The following is a 20348-nucleotide window of genomic DNA, read 5'->3' as shown; positions in this document are numbered from 1 at the left end:
CTTGAGAATAAACGGTGAAGGACAAAGATGTATGATGACATCAAACTCTTCCCAGAGGTCAAGATCACAATATGTAACCCGAGTAAGCAAAAGTGGAAAAGCCATCGAAGTTTACTACCAACACCACAACTTTTGAGAGAAAACAAAGACACCATGAAGAAATGGGGGCCTATATTTCTCAGGTAAGTATACATGCATATCAATCATAATGCATTTGCTTTTCAACATTGACAATCATTGTTTCAACATCAACTTTGGTAGTGCGTTTTCTAACCCTACCTCCTTTTGAGAGCGCCTTTGAGCCCTCACCTACATTTTGAGTGCGCCTTTGAGCCCTCATCCCTTTGGTAGTGCGTTTTCTAACCCTACCTCCTTGTGAGTGCGCCTTCGAGCCCTCACCTCCATTTTGAGTGCGCCTTTGAGCCCTCATCCCTTTGGTAGTGCATTTTCTAACCCTACCTCCTTGTGAGTGCGCCTTTCGAGCCCTCACCTCCATTTTGAGTGCGCCTTTGAGCCCTCATCCCTTTGGTAGTGCGTTTTCTAACCCTACCTCCTTGTGAGTGCGCCTTCGAGCCCTCACCTCCATTTTGAGTGCGCCTTTGAGCCCTCATCCCTTTGGTAGTGCGTTTTCTAAACCCTACCTCCTTGTGAGTGCGCCTTCGAGCCCTCACCTCCATTTTGAGTGCGCCTTTGAGCCCTCATCCCTTTGGTAGTGCGTTTTTCTAACCCTACCTCCTTGTGAGTGCGCCTTCGAGCCCTCACCTCCATTTTGAGTGCGCCTTTGAGCCCTCATCCCTTTGGTAGTGCGTTTTCTAACCCTACCTCCTTTTGAGTGTGCCTTCGAACCCTCACCTCCATTTTGAGTGCGCCTTTGAGCCCTCATCCCTTCGGTAGTGCGTTTTCTAACCCTACCTCCTTTTGAGTGCGCCTTTGAGCCCTCACCTCCATTTTGAGTGCGCCTTTGAGCCCTCATCCCTTTGGTAGTGCGTTTTCTAACCCTACCTCCTTTTGAGTGCGCCTTTGAGCCCTCACCTCCATGTTGAGTGCGCCTTTGAGCCCTCATCCCTTTGGTAGTGCGTTTTCTAACCCTACCTCCTTTTGAGTGCGCCTTCGAGCCCTTACCTCCATTCTGAGTGCGCCTTTGAGCCCTCTCCTCCATTTTGAGTGCGCCTTTGAGCCCTCATCCCTTTGGTAGTGTGTTTTCTAACCCTACCTCCTTTTGAGTGCGCCTTCGAGCCCTCACCTCCATTTTGAGTGCGCCTTTGAGCCCTCATCCCTTTGGTAGAGCGTTTTCTAACCCTACCTCCTTTTGAGTGCGCCTTTGAGCCCTCATCCCTTCGTAGTGCGTTTTCTAACCCTACCTCCATTCTGAATGCGCCTTTGAGCCCTCACCTCCATGTTGAGTGCGCCTTTGAGCCCTCATCCCTTTGGTAGTGCGTTTTCTAACCCTACCTCCTTTTGAGTGTGCCTTTGAGCCCTCACCTCCATGTTGAGTGCGCTTTTGAGCCCTCATCCCTACGGTAGTGCGTTTTCTAACCCTACCTTCTTTTGAGTGCGCCTTTGAGCCCTCATCCCTACGGTAGTGCGTTTTCTAACCCTACCTCCTTTTGAGTGCGCCTTCGAGCCGTCACCTCCATTTTGAGTGCGCCTTCGAGCCCTCACCTCCATTTTGAATGCGCTTTTGAGCCCTCATCCCTACGGTAGTGCGTTTTCTAACCCTACCTCCTTTTGAGTGCGCCTTTGAGCCCTCACCTCCATTTTGAGTGCGCCTTTGAGCCCTCATCCCTTTGGTAGTGCGTTTTCTAACCCTACCCTCCTTTTTGAGTGTGCCTTCGAGCCCTCACCTCCCATTTTGAGTGCGCCTTTGAGCCCTCATCCCTTCGGTAGTGCGTTTTCTAACCCTACCTCCTTTTGAGTGCGCCTTGGAGCCCTCACCTCCATTTTGAGTGCGCCTTTGAGCCCTCATCCCTTTGGTAGTGCGTTTTCTAACCCTACCTCCTTTTGAGTGCGCCTTCGAGCCCTCACCTCCATTTTGAGTGCGCCTTTGAGCCCTCATCCCTTTGGTAGTGCGTTTTCTAACCCTACCTCCTTTTGAGTGCGCCTTTGAGCCCTCACCTCCATTTTAAGTGCGCCTTTGAGCCCTCACCAACATTTTTCTGGGTAGGTCACCCATTACAATGCGGACCAATTCTCCAATGTTTTATATCTGGGTAGGTCACCCATTACAATGAGACCACACTTCACATTCTTTCCTTCTTTTTTTTTCGGGTTAAAAGGGGATTGGCGAAAGGAATCTCAGTTTAGCCCCAACCATACACAGGACTTTGGGTCCGGTTGAAAGTTTTAGGTCAATCAAATTTTGAGACGACCAGTTTTCGAAAGACCAATGTTATTTTTTTCTTTACAACACTTACTATGCACAATTTTATCTTGCTCCGTAAGTATTGTAAAGAGGGGGCAACTGTTGTAACCCATTTTTGGTCCCATAAAAAAATAATAAATACAAAAAAAAAAAGTTAAACAGTGTCGTTTTCAACGGCACTGTTCCCCTTTCTTCCCCGCCGAACACACAGCAGCAAAGAAGGAAAAAGAATGCATATTTAATGACACCGGTCCCTCAAGCCCACCGACCGCCGTCCCTCTAGCCTACCGACCGAAGACATTGGCGACCACCTACCGCACCGCCGAAAACTAAGGGGAGCACGCCTGGACAGCCGCGCTCCGACCAGCCGCCATGACCTGTTCCCTTGGCTCCACAATGAAAAAGAACGTATGCTCAATCGGGCTCTATAAATAGAGGGGAAGAGAAGAGGAGAGAGAAGACGGAGAGAGAGGGAACAGAAGGGAGAAGAGAGGGAAAGACCGAGAGAAGAGAGGAGAGGAAGAGAAAGAAAGAAGCTAGAAGTAGAGAAGAAAACAGAAAAAACAGAGGAGAGAGAGAGAAGGAAAACCGCCGGCCACCGCGAACCGCCAGCACTGCCACCACCACCCCTGCCGCATCAGCTGCTGCCAGCATCAACACCGTTCCAGGTAACTTTCTCCACTGTCATTTTTTTTTGCTTCGGCTTCGGCTTCATCTGCATGCAGAAGCAGATGAAGATTAATTAGCTAGTTACTGTGCTGTGCACAGTAAACTGGCTAATTAATTCACGGGTTACTGTGTGCACAGTAACCCGGTTACATGCTAATTAATTCTCTGGTTACTGTGGCACGCAGTAACCCCGGTTACTATGTGCACAGTAACCAGCCCATGCATTTGGGCCAGGTTCGGCCCAACCCATGTATTTGGGCCTGACCCGGCCCATTTCAAAGAAAAAAAAAAACATTTTTTTTCAGCATTTTATAATTTTTCCGGTGTAATTTTTATGTCATTTTTGATTAATATTGGGTGGTATTGTATGTTATTAAAAAAATACAAAAATCTGATATTAAAATACCCGGTTTTCGTAAAAAAAAAAAAACTTCCAAAAATACAAAAAATTGAAAAAAGAAAAAAAATGTTTTTGTGCATACGGCCAAGTGTCTCAAAGCTAAAAAATCATATTGTATTTTTCATACACCAAAAAAAAACCATGTTTTAGCATATATTTTGGCTTTAATAACCAGTTTATTAAAGTCAAGAGAATATTGGCCAAAATTTTAAAAACAACAAAAATTTTATTTTGTTTGTCTCTTAGTATTCGGGGTATGACATTACACGTAATGCATATTCTGGATATTTAATTCTTTTTTTGTTTCTTTGGACAATAGAACCTGGGGTATGACATTACATGTAATGCGTATTCCGAACAATAAAAAACCACAACACGACCTTAGATTTTATCAGACATTAAAACAATGCAGCTTACCTTAGGTAGGGCGTAGTTGGGGTGCTAATACCTTCCCTTTACGCAACCAGTCTCCGTACCCGATCTCTAAAGACCAGTTAAGGTTCCTAGTAACCAGAATACTAGGTGGCGACTCCCTGTCCATTTTTTACCTTAGAGACAAAGAACTCCTTGTCTCACCATATTTTCCATGCCAAATAGACAACATACCACACCCTCATGAAGGGTTTGGGGTGGACGATCCGCCCGCGCCGCCGCACACGTGCGACAACCTTCAAGAGAAAGTACCTACCCCAGTCTTTATAGGAATAAAACTTCTTAAGCCAATGGAACAATCTAAGACAAGGGAATAAGTCTATCAATGAGTATATAACACAGTTTAATGATTACATGATGGGATGAGCCATAAGAGACAATGAAGCCATGACTTTGTGTAGATTTTTTAAAGGCTTGAAAGATGATTCTAGAAGAGAAGTTATATTTCAAGGTGTATCTACCCTTGACCAAGCTTATACCTTAGTTAAAAACTACAAGTTGGTCAACAAAAAGAATCAGTGGAAGAATCATCAGGACTCTTTTTATAGTATCCCTATTAGGTCCCAATTCAAAAGTAGTGATTCTTTATTAGGTGCTCCACCCCACAGACCTAATCTTAGTAACTCCCAACTTTATAAAAAAGATAAAGGCAAACGAGTTGTTAATGAATTGTCTAAGGTGAGTTCAATGGTTAAGTAGCACTAATTGTCTAGGTTTTGGTCATATCTATTTAAATTGTAGCTCTAAACCTTTAGCCATCCAAAAATATAAAGATATATGTAAAGAGGAATATTGTAGTGTGATTAGTACTTAAAAGTGCATATTTATCAAGGTTTTATAGCATCATTTTGCACTTAAAGTATCAATAACTCCTTAACTAAAGCATGATTTATAATAATAAGTCTAATACTATAAAACGCCTTAATATATGGTAAATGTTCATCTTAAATACAGGCATATCACATAAATCAAAGGATTGATTGATGAATTCAACTACTGAAATTTGTGAAGATAAAGAGAGGGTGAAGCTTAGAAAAGAGATGTTGGTGCAGTTCAAACTAAAACATTGTTCGGTAATTGGGTCATATCTCGAGTTCTATATGTCCAATAGACCTTAAATGTTTACACAGATTCAGTAAGAGATAGGCCTGCAACTTTCATGCTTTCATCAAGATCTAAGAAGGCCGTTTTCAAGTCCAAATGATAGCAACAACGGAGAAGTCTGAATATGTCCTGCAGCCCGAACACTGTTCAGTGTTTGGCCCATAACTAGCGTTTTAGAAGTCCAAATGACCTCTATTTTTTTTTCCTGGAAATATGAGTCAATTTCCTACAACTTCATGTTTTCAAGTGGACCCAGTTGGATTGGTAGCATTTTTTGTTTTATTCAGACAAGAGATAAGATTTTCACCAAGTCAAAAGTTGGCCACCCACTCAACAATTAGTCATCAAATCAATAATTTCGAATTTTGGCCTATAAAAGGAGGCATTTGCCATGTATTTGGGGGCTTGGTTGTTCAGATCAAGCTCATGCTCTTTATTTCTCTTTATATTTTTTTGTAATTTTTAAGTTTTTCTTTCATTAATATCTTGTTTATGCTTTTCATTTCTTTTCCTTTACTTAGTTAACTTGTATTTTCTTTATGTTCTTGTTTTGTTTATTTATGTTTCTCTTCTTCATTATGTTTAGCTAAGTTTATTTATGTCAAGGGTGAAAAGTGTTACACTAATGGTGTAAGAATAAATATAGTGTAAACTCAACATGGATCTTAATGTTTAATATTAACATGTCTTATCTTTTATCTTACTAATTCTTAATACCTTGCTTGTTAAATGGTTAATCTAGATTGTGTTGTTATAACACTTGGTACAGCAATATGCTTGGCACTCTCATAGCCCAAACAGTATGGTATTACCTACACCTGGCTATGAAAGGAACTTGATTTGTTGTTTAACATCAGTTAATATCATGAATTCCTGATAAATATTTAAAAGTTTTGTGTTATGTAATTAAGATAATTAATATGATCATGTTAATAATTTATAATAAGCTATTAATGAGAAATCATCCGATTGGAACCTCCTTTATGTGTGTTTCCAGTTGAATAATAAGAGTTTATACTATACTTGTTTGAAACACCATTGTGGATCCTCTAACCTTAACATTTGTTTTTATCATTGTTTAATCCTTACATTAATCTTTCATCTCAAAGTTCTCATTAATTTCTTCCTCCTCTTATTATTATTATTATTATTATTATTATTATTATTTATATTATTATTATTATTATTATTATTATTATTATTATATTATTATTATTTGTTATTTACATTCTATTTATATTATATAATTTATCTCTTTGATTTTTTCATAAACTCAGTAAATAGGCTGGAAACCTGTGACCCGATCTTTTAGATCATTCTCAGGTATAAATAACGCCACGTACTGAGTATATTATTATGTTATTGTTATTATTATTGTTGTTGTTGTTGTCTTGTTATTATAATTTATACAATTAACCTCTCTGTGGTTTCGACCCCGGTCTTCCAGGTTATTTATAACTTCGACACTCCTGCACTTGGGAGAAGACATCAATCTTTTTGTCGTGTCATAGTGTTGAAATGTATGAGCCTAATCTTGAGGATTTTAGTGACCTAGATGACAAGGATGTGCAAGAAGAGATACTTAACATAATGAGTCCACGTGAGCTTGAGAATAATGTTAGGGAAGAGTCTGATAAATCTGCTTTAATGGTAGAGGAAGTTTTAGGGAACTCTTTAGTGGAATCACCTATAGAGATAAATATGGTCTTAGAAGAGTCTCATGATATTAGTTCTCCTAAACTACCTGATTCCTCACCCCACATGATTGATGTCCAGCACATCATAAGTTTAGAACAACATGTTGAGCTTTCTAACCCCTTACCTCATGCACATGATAAAGAAGATGAAGATAATCTCAGTTTACTTGATTGTGTCCATACCATGTCTACACATGTTTCAAACAATGTTTGTCTCATTCCACACCCTCGATCATTTAATATTCATAGTTATAAACCCTGAGAAGCCTATAGAACACCTTCCCATATCTTCTCACGATAAGATGTCTAAGTCAACTGAGTCGTTACCATGCGGAGTTCATAATTTGCATGTTGAGATCATGAAACAAATTCAAGCAAGTAATGAATAATATAAATTTTGAGCTGATTTACTTAAGTATCATGATGCATTTAATGTTGGAGATTATTTCATGATACAGATTAGACCTGAACGGTGTCCTTTGAAAACCGATCATAGATTGCAAGTAAGTAGTGCTAGACCATTCAAAGTGTTGCAAATGATTGTATCAAATAATTATGTCATCAAATTGCCATTAAACTTTGATATTAACTCTACTTTTAACATGAATGACTTCATTATTTATAAAATACAACATATCCTTGATGCTCCTTTTGATACCCCTACCTCATTATCCATATCTTTGGCATAAAGGAAACATATTAATGTTACTTTGAATGCACAGGTTGTTTTTACCAGGGATAATGAACTTCAACAAATCCCAGTATATGGGCTCGACGACCAGATTCAGACTATACTTGGATTATCAAAGAGACATGATAACAACTTGATCCTTATTTTTGAGAGCATTATCAGAGCTACCTTGATCCTATACTCGATAGGGTCAAGTTCTTCCAACCTAGGAGAATTGATAGGGACACCAAACCAGAAATATTGGTTACGCACGCGTATGATCATAGACGATGGAGAATAGCCCAAACCATTGAGAAATTAGGCTTTAACTTATGTTTTTGGGTTTAATTTATATGAACTTTTAGTTAAGATTTATTAATTTGGTTTTATTTATTGGGTTTAATTTAATTATTGTTGGGTATTTTACTTAGTGGGCCATAAGTCTAAACGCTTGTTTTAGTTAGGGTTTAGTATTTTATATCTTACTTTTCTAAATATTAGACAATTTTTTATAATTAATAAAAATATTGTAAACTTTGTATATCTTCAATCCATTTTCTTCTCTCTTTAATTTCTTTCTTTCTCTAAAGCTTCTCTCTTTTCTTGCTTTTAATCCTTATTATTTATTATCCCGTGTCATTTGTTACTCAAGACTTAAACTCTATGGGATAAATGCATTTGTAATTTTATTTTCTTATGTATATGTAGTTTAATATGACCATTGATAGCACTGATTGTTCATAGTTCATTCTGTCATCAGTTAAAGTCTCAAAAATATGTTCATAGTTCATAGTTCATAGTTTTAGTAGTTTTGTGGGTTAATTTTCATCTATTTAATTTAAATCTAGTCCAAACTAAGGTCACTGGATCAAGGTTTTAAGAAAAAGTATTTCTTTCCTCTTTCGTTTTTCCGCTCAAGGTTGGATGGAGGCCAGAAATGAGATGCAAGCTCACATCATGAAAATGGGTCAAAATTCAAAAACATTCTATCAAGTTGCCTAAGCCTGGGCCAATCCTGTTCTTGATGCTCGGGCAATAATAGTTATATTGATGGGGACGACGACTTGACCTTAAGTCTTCCTTGAAATTACGTGTTTTCTTTTTATATATATATATATATATATATATATATATATATATATATATGTATAAAAGGAAAAAGGCATCTATGTAAAAGGCATCTGTGTGTGTGTAAAGGAAAAAAGGAAAAAGAGAAGTATTTAGTGAAAACAAAGACAAGAAATTCGAAATTTCCAGGAAAATTATAAAAGAATTTGAAAGTAAAAAATTAATAGACTAAAGAATGATGTTGGACAGAAGTGTTTAGTTTTTTAAAAATATATATAATAAAAAAGTTAAAGAGAAAATAACAAGAATATATAATAAAAGTGTTTAGTGCTTTTGATTTTTAAAAATTATTTTTATATCAGTAAATTAAAAAAAAAATTCTTGGATTTGATGCCTAAAAAAATTCAAAATTTACAAAAACGAATTTCCAGGAAATCAACAATGTGAAATCTTGTAATGTTCTAAGAAAATTCTAGGATTTGATGCCTATAAATTATACATATGCCTAAGGCAGGGTCTTAAACACGTAAAGCCTAAGCTACTGATTCAAAATCAGCCTCATCTTTTTTCCTTGAGTTTCTTCCGTTCTCTCCCTCCAGACCTACCTTACCACCAGAGTCTTAACTCTTCTTTCTTCGACTGTTTCTCCACAAAACAATGGCGGTGTTTTTCTTGTTTCTCTCTATCTTTATGTTTGTTTATATCTGGAGATTCATCATACGAAACCGTCATATATCTCCATCGCCATCTACTCCTTCCACCTTAACCACCGCCCAGCCACAAGGAATTAAACATGATGTCTTCCTTAGTTTCAGCGAACAAGACACTCTTGCTGGTTTTACCAGCCACCTCCATGCTGCTTTGAAACGGAAACAAATCCTAACTTTCGTAGATGATCAGCATGTGAGAGGAGATGAGATTTCGGCATCACTTCTGAGAACAATTGAAGAGGCCAAGCTTTCTGTGATTGTTTTTTCTGAAAACTATGCATCTTCCAAATGGTGCTTGGAGGAGCTTGTAAAGATTTTTGAGTGTAGAAAAAACAATGGACAGATAGTTATTCCAGTATTCTACAAGGTGGATCCATCCCATGTAAGAAATCAAACAGGAAGCTTTGGGGATGCATTTGCTAGACTTGTAAGGAATAAAGCTCTGACGTTGGAAGAAGTGCAGAGCTTCAGAGACGCTTTGACGGATGCAGCCAATCTATCTGGATGTCCCTTATTAGGGAATTCTGAGTAAGCTCTTGAAATATATCCCATGAGAAAATATTCGTTCATTTGTTGAGGATTTGAGATTTAATTTAAAATTATTGAGAATGATGAGCTCTGTGAATCCATATTTATTTTATTTGATTTTAAAAACGTTGTAGCGAAACACTATTACGTGGTTGGTTGTTCTGTGTATTAAAATGTTTTTTAAAAAAAAAAATTAATTTTTTTTAGTGTTTTTAGATTATTTTGATATGTTTATATTAAAAAATATTTTTAAAAAAATAAAAAATATATATATTATTTGTTGCAAAATGTTTGTATAGATATTAAGTGGTTATTTGTTTTTGTGTTTTAAAATGTTTTTAAAAAAAATTAAAATTTAAAAAAAAAAATTTAGTGTTTTTAGATTATTTTGATGTGTTTATATTAAAAAAATATTTTAAAAAAATAAAAAAATATTATTTGTAGCGAAAATGTTTGTATATTATTTGTTTTTGTGTTTTAAAATGTTTTAAAATAATATTGATTGAGATGATTCTATAAGATAAGATGATATGAGAAAACATCATATGCATTTGCATTTCCAGTTTCAAGGATTGATTAATGATGCTCAATTACTCATACGTGCCTGCACTAAGGAGTGAGTATGTTTATATGTTTCTTCTTGTCCGGTCCATTTTGACTAACAATTATGTGTCTTCCTTCTTGTTTGTCAGGCTGGAGTCTGAATTTATTGAGAAAATCGTTGGTGATGTTTTGAAAAAATTGCATGCCATGCCTTCAAGTCACACCATGGCCGGTCAATTTGGAATTGATGTTCGTGTTAGCGAAGTTGAGTCTTTGTTAGATATGGAATCTCCAAATGTTCTCATTGTAGGGATATGGGGAATGGGTGGTATCGGTAAGACAACGATTGCTGAAGCTGTGACCAACAAGGTTCGTTCTAGATTTAAAGGAATCTTTGTTGCAAACTTTAGGCAAGAAATAAAAGCACGTCCCATGGCTGATTTGCAAAAAAGATTTCTGTCAGAGCTGCTTGGCCAAGAAATTCTGGAAATTGGCTCCTTGAGTTTTCGAGATACTCTTGTGGTGGATAGACTTCGTCGTAAAAAGGTTTTTATTCTTCTGGATGATGTGGATGATTTAATGCCTTTGGAAGAATGGAAAGATTTGCTTGATGGACGACACAGTTCATTTGGGTCGGGCAGTAAAGTTCTCATAACAAGTAGGGACAAGCAAGTGCTTAATAATATAGTTGATGAGACATATGAGGTTAAGGGGTTGAACGATGAAGAAGCTCTTCAACTCTTTAGATCAAAAGCCTTGAAGAGATGCATCCCCACAATTGATCAAAGACGCTTGATAGAAAAGATTGCAAGGCATGTACAAGGCAATCCGTTGGCTCTAAAAGTTTTGGGTTCCTCTCTCGATGGTAAAAGCATCGAAGAATGGCGCAGTGCATTGAATAAACTAGCTCAGCACCCTCGAATTGAAATGGCGTTGAGAATTAGCTACGATGGGTTGGATTCAGAACAAAAATCCATATTTCTTGACATAGCACATTTCTTCAAAGGATGGCGGCAAGACAAAGCAACAAGAATATTAGATGGCCTTTATGGTCGGTCTGTGATTTTCGATAAAAACATGCTTATTGATAAGTGTCTCATAACTACTGTAGATGATTACTTTTATCGTGACAAGATAGAAATGCATGATTTACTACAAGAAATGGCATTTAACATTGTTCGTGCAGAATCTGAGTTTCCTGACGAACGTAGCAGGCTATGTCATCCTCCTGATGTTGTTCAAGTATTGGAGGAAAATAAGGTTAAAGCTACAGCCATTAACTGTCGTTCATGTATTTGCTCAAAAGTTGATGTGTTTAAGTAGATTGTATTATTGTTTGTTTATTCTTTTTTTTTGTTTAACAGGGAACTCGCAAAATTAAAGGCATATCTTTGGACATGTCCATGTTTCCGAGACACATACACTTGAAATCTGATGCCTTCGCAATGATGGATGGTCTTAGATTTCTCAGTATCAATCACGTAGATGCCTCCACTGATGAATTTACAACGCACCTTCCTCCTACTGGCCTCGAATATCTTCCTAATGAGCTGAGATATTTGCGATGGGATGGATTCCCTTCGAAATCCTTGCCGCCATCTTTTCGTGCTGAACACCTTGTCGAGCTTCACCTACGCGGAAGCAAGCTTGAAAAACTTTGGACAGGAGTAAAGGTATGATTTAATTGTTGCAGATTTATGATCAGAAATATAAAGTTGGAGGTGCTAACTTTCTAATTATGCCTTTTTCTGGTGACAGGATATTGGAAATTTAAGAACAATCAACCTATCTGACTCTCCATATTTGACAGAATTGCCAGATCTATCAATGGCCAAAAATTTAGAGTGCTGTAATTTTAGGTCCCCTTTGTTTACACGTTTCAAAATTTTTTTGAAAAAATTTGAAAATTTTTTTATTTTTTATTTTAAATTAATATTTTTTAAAAGTTTTTAAATTATTTTAATGTATTTTTAAATAAAAAAATATTTTTAAAAATAACCACAACCACACTTTTAAAAGCCTTAAAATTAAAGGGTTGTCCAAGTCTAACCGAGGTTCCGTCATCTCTTCAGTATCTAAGTGGAACTGCTGTCAAAGAGGTGCCCTCATCAATCCAGTTTCTCACAAGACTCCGCGAATTGGGAAGATCTGTTTTATCCCTTTCAATCTCTTTTGTTTCTTCCTCAATTTATTTTCTTCTGAACTTTTGTTTGTTAAGGAAGATCTGTGTCCGCCGGTAGATTTTCATCAAAGTGCAGATACACCCCACAGCTTTTCAACTCGACAGGCCTTCGGCTCTCACGATGTCTCCACCTTCCCCGGTAGAATTTAAATGTAACTTCATTGCCAGAATATTTACACAAATGATTTGCCAATTCGAGCTCGTAGTGTAGAATCATGTGATCTGAGTCACATGTCTTCAAGGAATATGATGGAGCACGTCTTTCCCGGGATGCGAAGACGACTTCATCATCACCATCATGCTCACCGTTTTTACTCTTAACATGGTAATCACAATATAAATGAACATCAGAACGATCATCGAATTCATAAAGCATGTCATGGGAGGGATGGAGTAGATAGACAAGGCAGAAAGCAATTCCCTTGAGCTGATGACAATTTAAGGGCAATTGTATGGTGACTGAACATCCAATTCCTTTGTCACCGAACCATTCTGGAATTTCACTCCCCGGTAGAGCCATAGTCTTAGAAAATGATCAAAATAGGTCATGGCTTGGGATTGAATGTTTGATTTTTAAGTTAAATAAAAAATAATTTCAAAAAAAACAAAGTTATTAAATCTAATACAACATACAACTCAAATCACGGAATTACTTGGGATTGAATACTCACGTGTGAATGTACATGCTTCCAACCATCTAGCTTCAATTATTATGCTATAACACATGAAGCCAGCTTGAAGCTATTCATTCCCTGTGCTGTCAGTCATCATTCTTGCAAATCACAAATGTTTCATGCCAAGTAGAGCCTTCTTATCAATTTAGTGCTCCAAACACATGTCCTGGGAAACGTTACAGCTCTTTCATATTTAGGTAGCGAGAAAAATCCAAAACTTTGAGGTTGAGTTTTTGTACAAGAAATATACTACATGTGACTGTACATCTGTAGTATTTCTTTCTTTCTTTTTTCAGACTCTGCAGAAACTAATGAACACTTCCTATTGTTGCTTTCTTCGGTGTCTGAATTTTTTCAAAGAATATCATGTTCAGGGGATGAAGAAGAACCTCATCCTCATTCCTTCTCTGCAATTACCACGAATACATCTTTCAGTGACCACCTACGTCTCTCACTTTTGGCAGGCGGATTGATAACAGCCTTTTCAGCATTAGCTGCACGGTAACCAATGACTATCTCTCTTCTCTGTCGGGCACGTAATAGTACTTCATAGAAACTCAATTCCTCGCCTTCACTGAGGTAAAGATCTGCTTGCCTTATTTGTAGCTCATTTCCCTGATGAAGGCAAAATGTTTGTGAATGATGAGTTTAACTGATTAAAGGATCTTAAATTCCAAAATCATCAATAGCAACAATTTCACTAACACAACAAAGGAATCACCGATCAATGCTCGAGGGTTGTTCTAAGCAGTAAAGAGAGAGCATGCTAGCAAACCCTTTGCTGTTGTGGTCCAACATATTAACTAGCTTAATTTATCACAACCATAATGATTATTTGGATGCAGGGCTCACGATATGCTACTTTCTCAATATAAGAAGCAGGGCATCAAAGTCATTATAATATATGATTTAAAGGGGTGACCAACTAAACGCACCTAGGGAACGAAGCTAATGATCACCTGATGTGTTTAAGATTTCATCCTTTTCAGCATTAGCTAGCAAAGTTTCATGGGCTCTATGCAGATGGCTTTTTGTGTGTGTGTGTGTGTGTGAGAGAGAGAGAGAGAGAGAGAGAGAGAGGATTTAACGTGATTGTTAAAAGTGCTTTCAATATCTTCCCTCAAGAGTTGGGCAAAAAACGAGAGCAATCCTGTAAAAAACATCGCATGATAGTGCTTGTCAAACTACCTCCTACTGAGAACTTTCCAAGTTTCTGCTGAATTGAGGAAAGCTATACTAAGTACCTCATTTGTTTATCTTTTAACCTTTCACATATGTTCATTCGAATTAAAAATATAGATAAGGTACTGACAGGCAAATTATGAGAAAAGAAAACATTGCATGCACTTGTTGGAATTTTATATTGCTATTTTGTAAGCCCACTTCGCCCTTCAAAATTTGGTTTTCCGTAGAGTGCAATAAGATCTCAGAATTTAAGAGAAGTGAGACAGAAGAATACCTCATCTGCAAAGAGCTCTTCTAATACATCATTTATTTGTTGATCTTCTGCAACCATGGCCAATGCCATGCTGACAAGTTCATTTGATAAAACATAATCACTGATCTTCGACATGGATAATAAATTTTTAGTTCTCGGGTCCAGAATTTCACTTATTATTACAGATTTATCTGAAGCCTGCTGCATCTCCCCAATCCACGAACCTTGAGAGAAGGTTCCTCTGCGAACCTGGTTTACCATTGGGAGACGCTTTGACTGCATGGATCATGAGAGTAAGAACACATGAATACAAAGGATTGAAGAGCACTAAATTGCACCATTAACACCTGGATCCTGTATAATTATCTTCTTGAGTTCAGGAGAAAATAAACAAAATCTTTTTGGCTTTTCCTTAAAGTTGAAGAGGAGTTGACCAAGTACTCTCCAGAAAAGAAGGCAAAAGGCTATTCTAAACCTAAGATTACAGGACATCTTGGAGGATGGCGTGAAACTTTGAAAAAGGCTAAAAGGTGAATAGCCCATCTCGAGTCAAAGTAAATGTAAAAGAATCTCTCAACTCCCCCCCACCCTCCAAAACCCCCAATAAAAAAGACAAAAAAAAATGTGTTCTCATTTGTTCTGGCTTGTTTTTGGAAACTCAAACAGACTGCCTCTTCAAACTACACTTATCCTACTTGGAAAGCCCCCCAAACATTATTCACTTTCACAAAGCTTACATTGCAGTGGCTGCGTGGCAGAAGCCAACTGTCATGGATAATAAATAAAGGTTTCAGTTGTCCGTGTGAAATGTCTTTTTAAGTCGTGAAATTTATACTTGTTAATCATTAGAACTTATGTTGTATGAATGAGTAATAGCCTATCCACCAGAACTTTAGTTAGATCAAGTACCTGAATATCACGAATCAATAATAATGTCGCAAGAGATCGGGAGTCGGCTTGAATGGCTGAATCTTCCACTGACTCATCAGCCAAAATTAAAATCTAGACACACCAAATACTGCATCAAAATCTTTTTAACTAAGAATAAGGATAATTACATTCAAAAAATACAATCCCAAATGTCATATAGTTTGATTCAAAACCCACTACTATTTAAGTATTATTCACTTACTGAATCAAAAGATTGCAAAGGAAGGCTTTCTAAATGACGTCTTATGACCGCATTTCCCTCTCGATTGACAAGTTGTATATTTTCCAATCTACTTAAGTCTAGACCACCATCAATGAGCTTCTTTTCCCTGTCATTTTCAGGAACATCATTGAACATCCAGAGCTCTGAACCTGGTGCTAGAAATGCATCCAACACCTAATCATGAAGAGATGAGTAACTGATAATTACTTTTGTTATAGAAATGAAATAGTCTAAATGAGAGAAAAAGAGAGATCATTGTTGCCCAAAAAAAAGTATATGTAGAAACTGGAAAGAATGGTTTCAATAGACACACTTGTTGCAACTACAACTGAAAATCCTGCAATAATAACACAGAAGAATTCTGAAATGTCTACCACCACTTTGCCGCAACGGAGAAGTTATGATTTCATAATCCTTATAACATTACCATAATCATATCTTCCATGTCACGTCTCCAACCACAGAATAATATCTTTTCTGCAGACTTTGGACCTATAAAGTCTTTGGGTAGACTTCCTCTCCATACCTGCAGCATCCAGGCAAAGAAAAGAAAAGATTAGGGGCTTCACAAAAGAGCTTACCACAATCATATCATCAATGTCCCTCCTCCATCCACAAAGTAGAATCTTCTGTGGCATTCTTGCAGGTCGAGCAATGTGCATGAATGATGCCTCTTTGACCTGAATGATGAAATTTATTATATTATGTAAGGTCTTCTTTTATGGTGCGTTCACTTACCTAATTTCCACTGAAGGCATCATTATAATGTTCACAACTGAACTTGTCCTTAACCAATCCGAGCATGATCTGCTATTTTCACTTTCATTTTTTCCCTTATCAGTTTTATCAGCCCCTTTACATCATGTATTACTTTTTTTTTTTTTTTTATAGTCTTACATTATATCAAAAGCTATATCCTTTACTAAATTACACAATTTAGTAATCAGAGAAAAGAACCATCCATAAACGGCTATGGTAGACACATCAGGTCCAATGTGATAGTTTTCACCAACCACACAGCATCATGTACAGCACCAAAGACTTCATGCATATCTGTGCAATAACATACTTTGCTAAAACTAACTAAAGTGAAACTATTTATCTATGGGTATGCATTGGTGTCTATAGCTAGGACCTTGTTTTCTTTTGTTTACAGATATTTGCTGCCTTTATCAAGGCCTTCTCATTTTCATTTTGTAATTTATCTCCAATAAATGAGCATCCTGGATCTGGTAAGAGAAGACGACTTTCTTTTGCACTGGGTCAGGTGTAGGTCCCGTCTCTTATCATGCACATACAACCTAGGATGACAGAACAAAGACACAAGCTAGGGAAAAGAAAGAAGCATGCAATCTATAAGAAATCTTTATTTATGAAGGAAAATGAAAGCACCGTAGGTAATGCTGCTGGAGCATAGCTATCATCATCTTCCGCAATGACAAGGATTTCATCATCTTCTTGAAGAACATACGAGTCTTCAGGATTTAAGATAATTTTACCATCACAAGAAGCAACCTTGATCCCACAAGGTATAGCGTCGGGAAAACTGATTAGTATGTCCTCGAATTGCATGCCGTGCAACTGCGGCCATCTTTTGATGTAAAACTCACAATTTTCAAACCCAAGTATGTCTTCCCATATCTGTCATAACCAATCCGTAATTGATCACATACACAAACAAGCAGGAAAGAGTTTACAGCAGAATAATAAACAGCAGTAAAAAATCAGCGTGAAATAAATCAGCCAGGCAATATCACTTACAATGATGTTAACAGAACGTGACAAGAGTTTTAAGGGTGCAGAATTAACCTGTGCAAGTCCTGGCTGCCGAGCACATTGAATCATCAAGCGGCCAATAACATCATGAGCTACAACAGTTTTGACAAGATCTCCACCAACAAGTTTCACAAGAACCTCATTGTCAAGATCACTTAGCTCCACCACAATGTGCCCTTTTAGACCTTCTTTCACTCCTGTAAGACTTAAGACGGTTCTCAATGCGCGAGCATCACTCTGTATACAACCATAAACATCAATGGCTATCAATGCTTGTCAATACCATACATGAAGAACATTACTTATGCACTCAAGTAGCTGACCTGGTCAGCATTTCCATCTTCAGCAAGGACAACTATTGCACGGGCCTTGGAGACAGATACCTGAAACTCAGGTATTACCATATCAAGAAAAGCAACAGATAAAATAATGGTTTCACCACTCATGACAAGGTAGATACTAACATCATTAAAACTGCTAGCTGCAACAACTTCACAGAAGCCCAAACACAGGCAAGTTGCACCATAGAATGATTGTGGGAAAGAAGATTATAACAAGCCAGTGTACTTGGGAAAACAATAGCCATTAGAAACAACACCCCCCCCCCCCCAACCCAACCCCAACGCAAAAAGAAAGAGAAAGGAAGTAGAAGTAGAAGGTGGACTCAAAGAATGTACAGAGAAGTAATATTCATAGCAGAAATCATGACAAGAAATGCTATGTGCAATCTTCAAGAATATGAAGTAACATTGTACAATAAAATGCTTAAAGCAAAATTTTAATCATAGAATTCTTTCTTGGGAACTGCCATGCTTTAGCAAAATTAGGAATGAACCCTAACAAACAAAGGGGAGTGAATGTGGCCAGAAACTAAACTAAACTAAACAAACATAAATTTTCGAGAGGATATCTAACCAGGCCATTTAATAAATCACTAATTCATTGTACAACTGAAGAAGACTGAATCCATCCCGCTACCACAGCTTTTCAGCAGAGAAGACATCTCTATGTTACAACTTATAAGCAATATCACAGAAACTATGCATACCTTTTTTAGGTCAGCCAGAATTAGGGGGCTCCCACTTCTGCATATGACAGATGTTCCTTTGAAGTCGAACTCCATTTTAGCAATATCCATTTCCATCTCTTCTTTGTCTCGTTCAGCCATCACTACTACAATTCCTCCACCCAAACTCTCATTGGCTATTCCAAGTTGATTCAGCAGTGATCCCTAGTTTCAGAACAAATTACTTGGTGAATGAGGAAAATATTGCAAAAAGATTCTTCAAGTACCTAAATATATTTGTTTCGTTATCCACGCCCTTTTAGGAATTTCTTCAGAGATTTTTAAATTAGGATGGAGATTATTGTTCCCAGATTATATTAAGTTTCTCTTTGAAATGACCTGCCTGCACTATTCACAACTAAGTCGTGTAATAGTGCGAGCACACGTATGCTCAAAAACAAGCTTCATCACACTGACAAGCTGTGTAATCAGAATCTTACTAGTTTATCGCTCCAGCCAAGAATTAGAGTATGGTTTTGCTCAACCACTTTGCTTCTTCCTTTCCTTAATGAATCAAACTTCTCAGAAATAGCATCAGACACAAGTCCAAGCATCATAGCAAAAATAAGCATCCCACCAAAGCTAATAGAAACAGAAACAAGCCTTGGACCAATCCCCTCGGTATTAGCATGATTGCCTGAATCCGCTATAAACGTCCAAGACAACCAAAGACAATCCGCTAAATTATCATCTGTCACACCAAACAACGCCAATCCACCAAGGCAAATAACCAGCAATGTCGCAACCAACAACGCCAAAGGCTTGGCATATGGATGAACTGATAAAAAAATATCCACCCGATATGCAAGCTGCTTATTCAACAACGCCTCTTCCGAAACACTATCCGATGATCTGGATTTCGATACAAAATCAATGTACTTGAAAGCAAGAACCGGAATAGACAAGAGCGTAACTGAAACAATCAAAGCCAAATTCTTTAACCCGTTATCACTACCATAACCAATATCATCAAGCTCCCGCATAACTGAATCAAAAGTATCTACATTGGATAAAAAATTACACGCTCGTAATCTAACATTTAGTTTCAGTATTTGATCCTGCAATCCGAAAAATAAAAAATCCCAGTTAACTAACAACAAAGTCATGCATTAAGGTCAAAGTCAACTAGTAAATACTTTAAATGATCAATAAAACTACATACAGATTTAAAATCACCAATCTTCATAATAAAAATCAAAACTTTTAAGTGAAAAACTCACCTGCAAAACAATTACTTGGTTATGTAGAGTAAAATTCTTGTGCACTAATGAAGTCAAAGCTGTAATCACAATCTGCAACAGCCCAAAAACAAAACCCACTTCAAAAAACAGCTTCTTCTTTTACTTTCACACAATCAAGTTGTCGGAAACATTACTATATAAATACTCACAGCTACCGTAATGGCCAAATTCCATCGGACTCTGACCCGAAGGCCCAATGACCCAGAAGAAACCTTCACAGTAGACTGCTTCTTCTCACTGGAAACAACAGGTTTGCGGTCCAAAACGGAGTCATTTTTGTGTTGTATTGAAGATTTATCAGGTGGTCGAGGGAACTCCACCCGCCGGCGAAGTCTTCCATATTTAGAAGTGGTGGTGGGAGAGAGAGAGGGCGATGAACGAAACGAGGGCGGATTGGAGATGTTGGAATCTGGAGAATGTTTGGAAGCAGTGGAGAATCTGCGGTGGGGTTTAGGAGGTTTAGGAGGTGATTGGTGGATGAAGGAAGGTGAAGGGAAGAACCAGTCCCTGTTGAAGGAAGGAGAAGTTGAGTCTTGGGAGTCAAGGGACATGGTGGGGGCTTTTTTGAAATGCTTTCTCTCTTTGTGTTTGATTAATGATTAGAGATGCTTATAGGAAAGCTAATGTTCTCTTTT

At 37.5% G+C, this 20348-nt stretch overlaps 2 protein-coding genes across 4 annotated transcripts; one reads left to right on the top strand and one right to left on the bottom strand.

Annotated features, from left to right (window-relative positions):
- Nucleotides 1-8938: 8938 nt before the first annotated feature.
- LOC118056571 (disease resistance protein RPV1-like) lies at nt 8939-12167 on the top strand. The gene is made up of 4 exons (XM_035068812.2): nt 8939-9640; nt 10333-11443; nt 11548-11856; nt 11942-12167. Exons 1-4 carry the CDS (start codon nt 9060-9062, stop codon nt 12134-12136), a joined length of 2196 nt encoding a protein of 731 aa, XP_034924703.2. The 5' UTR covers nt 8939-9059; the 3' UTR covers nt 12137-12167.
- A 932-nt stretch (nt 12168-13099) lies between these two features.
- LOC118056545 (ion channel CASTOR) lies at nt 13100-20305 on the bottom strand. 3 transcript variants are annotated; one of them, XM_035068786.2, is made up of 12 exons: nt 19863-20305; nt 19693-19764; nt 18913-19530; nt 18455-18637; nt 17730-17789; nt 17440-17643; nt 17023-17271; nt 16212-16310; nt 15610-15804; nt 15387-15479; nt 14499-14753; nt 13100-13654 (listed from the first exon to the last, which is right to left on the bottom strand). In XM_035068786.2, exons 1-12 carry the CDS (start codon nt 20262-20264, stop codon nt 13436-13438), a joined length of 2649 nt encoding a protein of 882 aa, XP_034924677.1. In that variant the 5' UTR covers nt 20265-20305; the 3' UTR covers nt 13100-13435. The 3 variants fall into 3 exon arrangements, with proteins under 3 accessions (XP_034924677.1, XP_073262561.1, XP_034924676.1); XM_035068785.2 differs by lacking the exon at nt 16212-16310 and adding an exon at nt 16058-16156 and having other exon boundaries at nt 13101-13654; XM_073406460.1 differs by lacking the exons at nt 16212-16310; nt 19693-19764 and adding an exon at nt 16058-16156.
- Between the last annotated feature and the right edge of the window lie 43 nt (nt 20306-20348).

The sequence above is a fragment of the Populus alba genome, chromosome 19 (assembly GCF_005239225.2).
Source record: "Populus alba chromosome 19, ASM523922v2, whole genome shotgun sequence".
NCBI lineage: Eukaryota > Viridiplantae > Streptophyta > Magnoliopsida > Malpighiales > Salicaceae > Populus > Populus alba.
The sequence above is the reverse complement of the archived record's forward strand: the minus strand, read 5'-3'. Positions and strand labels throughout refer to the sequence as shown.

Bases quoted from the DNA above. Each gene is read 5' to 3' on its own strand.
- LOC118056571 (XM_035068812.2), top strand. From the start codon at position 9,060: ATGGCGGTGTTTTTCTTGTTTCTCTCTATCTTTATGTTTGTTTATATC. The intron at 9,641-10,332 runs GTAAGCTCTTGA...CTTGTTTGTCAG, and splicing joins CCCTTATTAGGGAATTCTGA to GCTGGAGTCTGAATTTATTG. The intron at 11,857-11,941 runs GTATGATTTAAT...TTCTGGTGACAG, and splicing joins AACTTTGGACAGGAGTAAAG to GATATTGGAAATTTAAGAAC.
- LOC118056545 (XM_035068786.2), bottom strand. From the start codon at position 20,264: ATGTCCCTTGACTCCCAAGACTCAACTTCTCCTTCCTTCAACAGGGAC. The intron at 15,480-15,609 runs GTAAGTGAATAA...TGGTGTGTCTAG, and splicing joins CTTTGCAATCTTTTGATTCA to ATTTTAATTTTGGCTGATGA. The intron at 14,754-15,386 runs GTACTTGATCTA...TGATCCATGCAG, and splicing joins TATTGATTCGTGATATTCAG to TCAAAGCGTCTCCCAATGGT.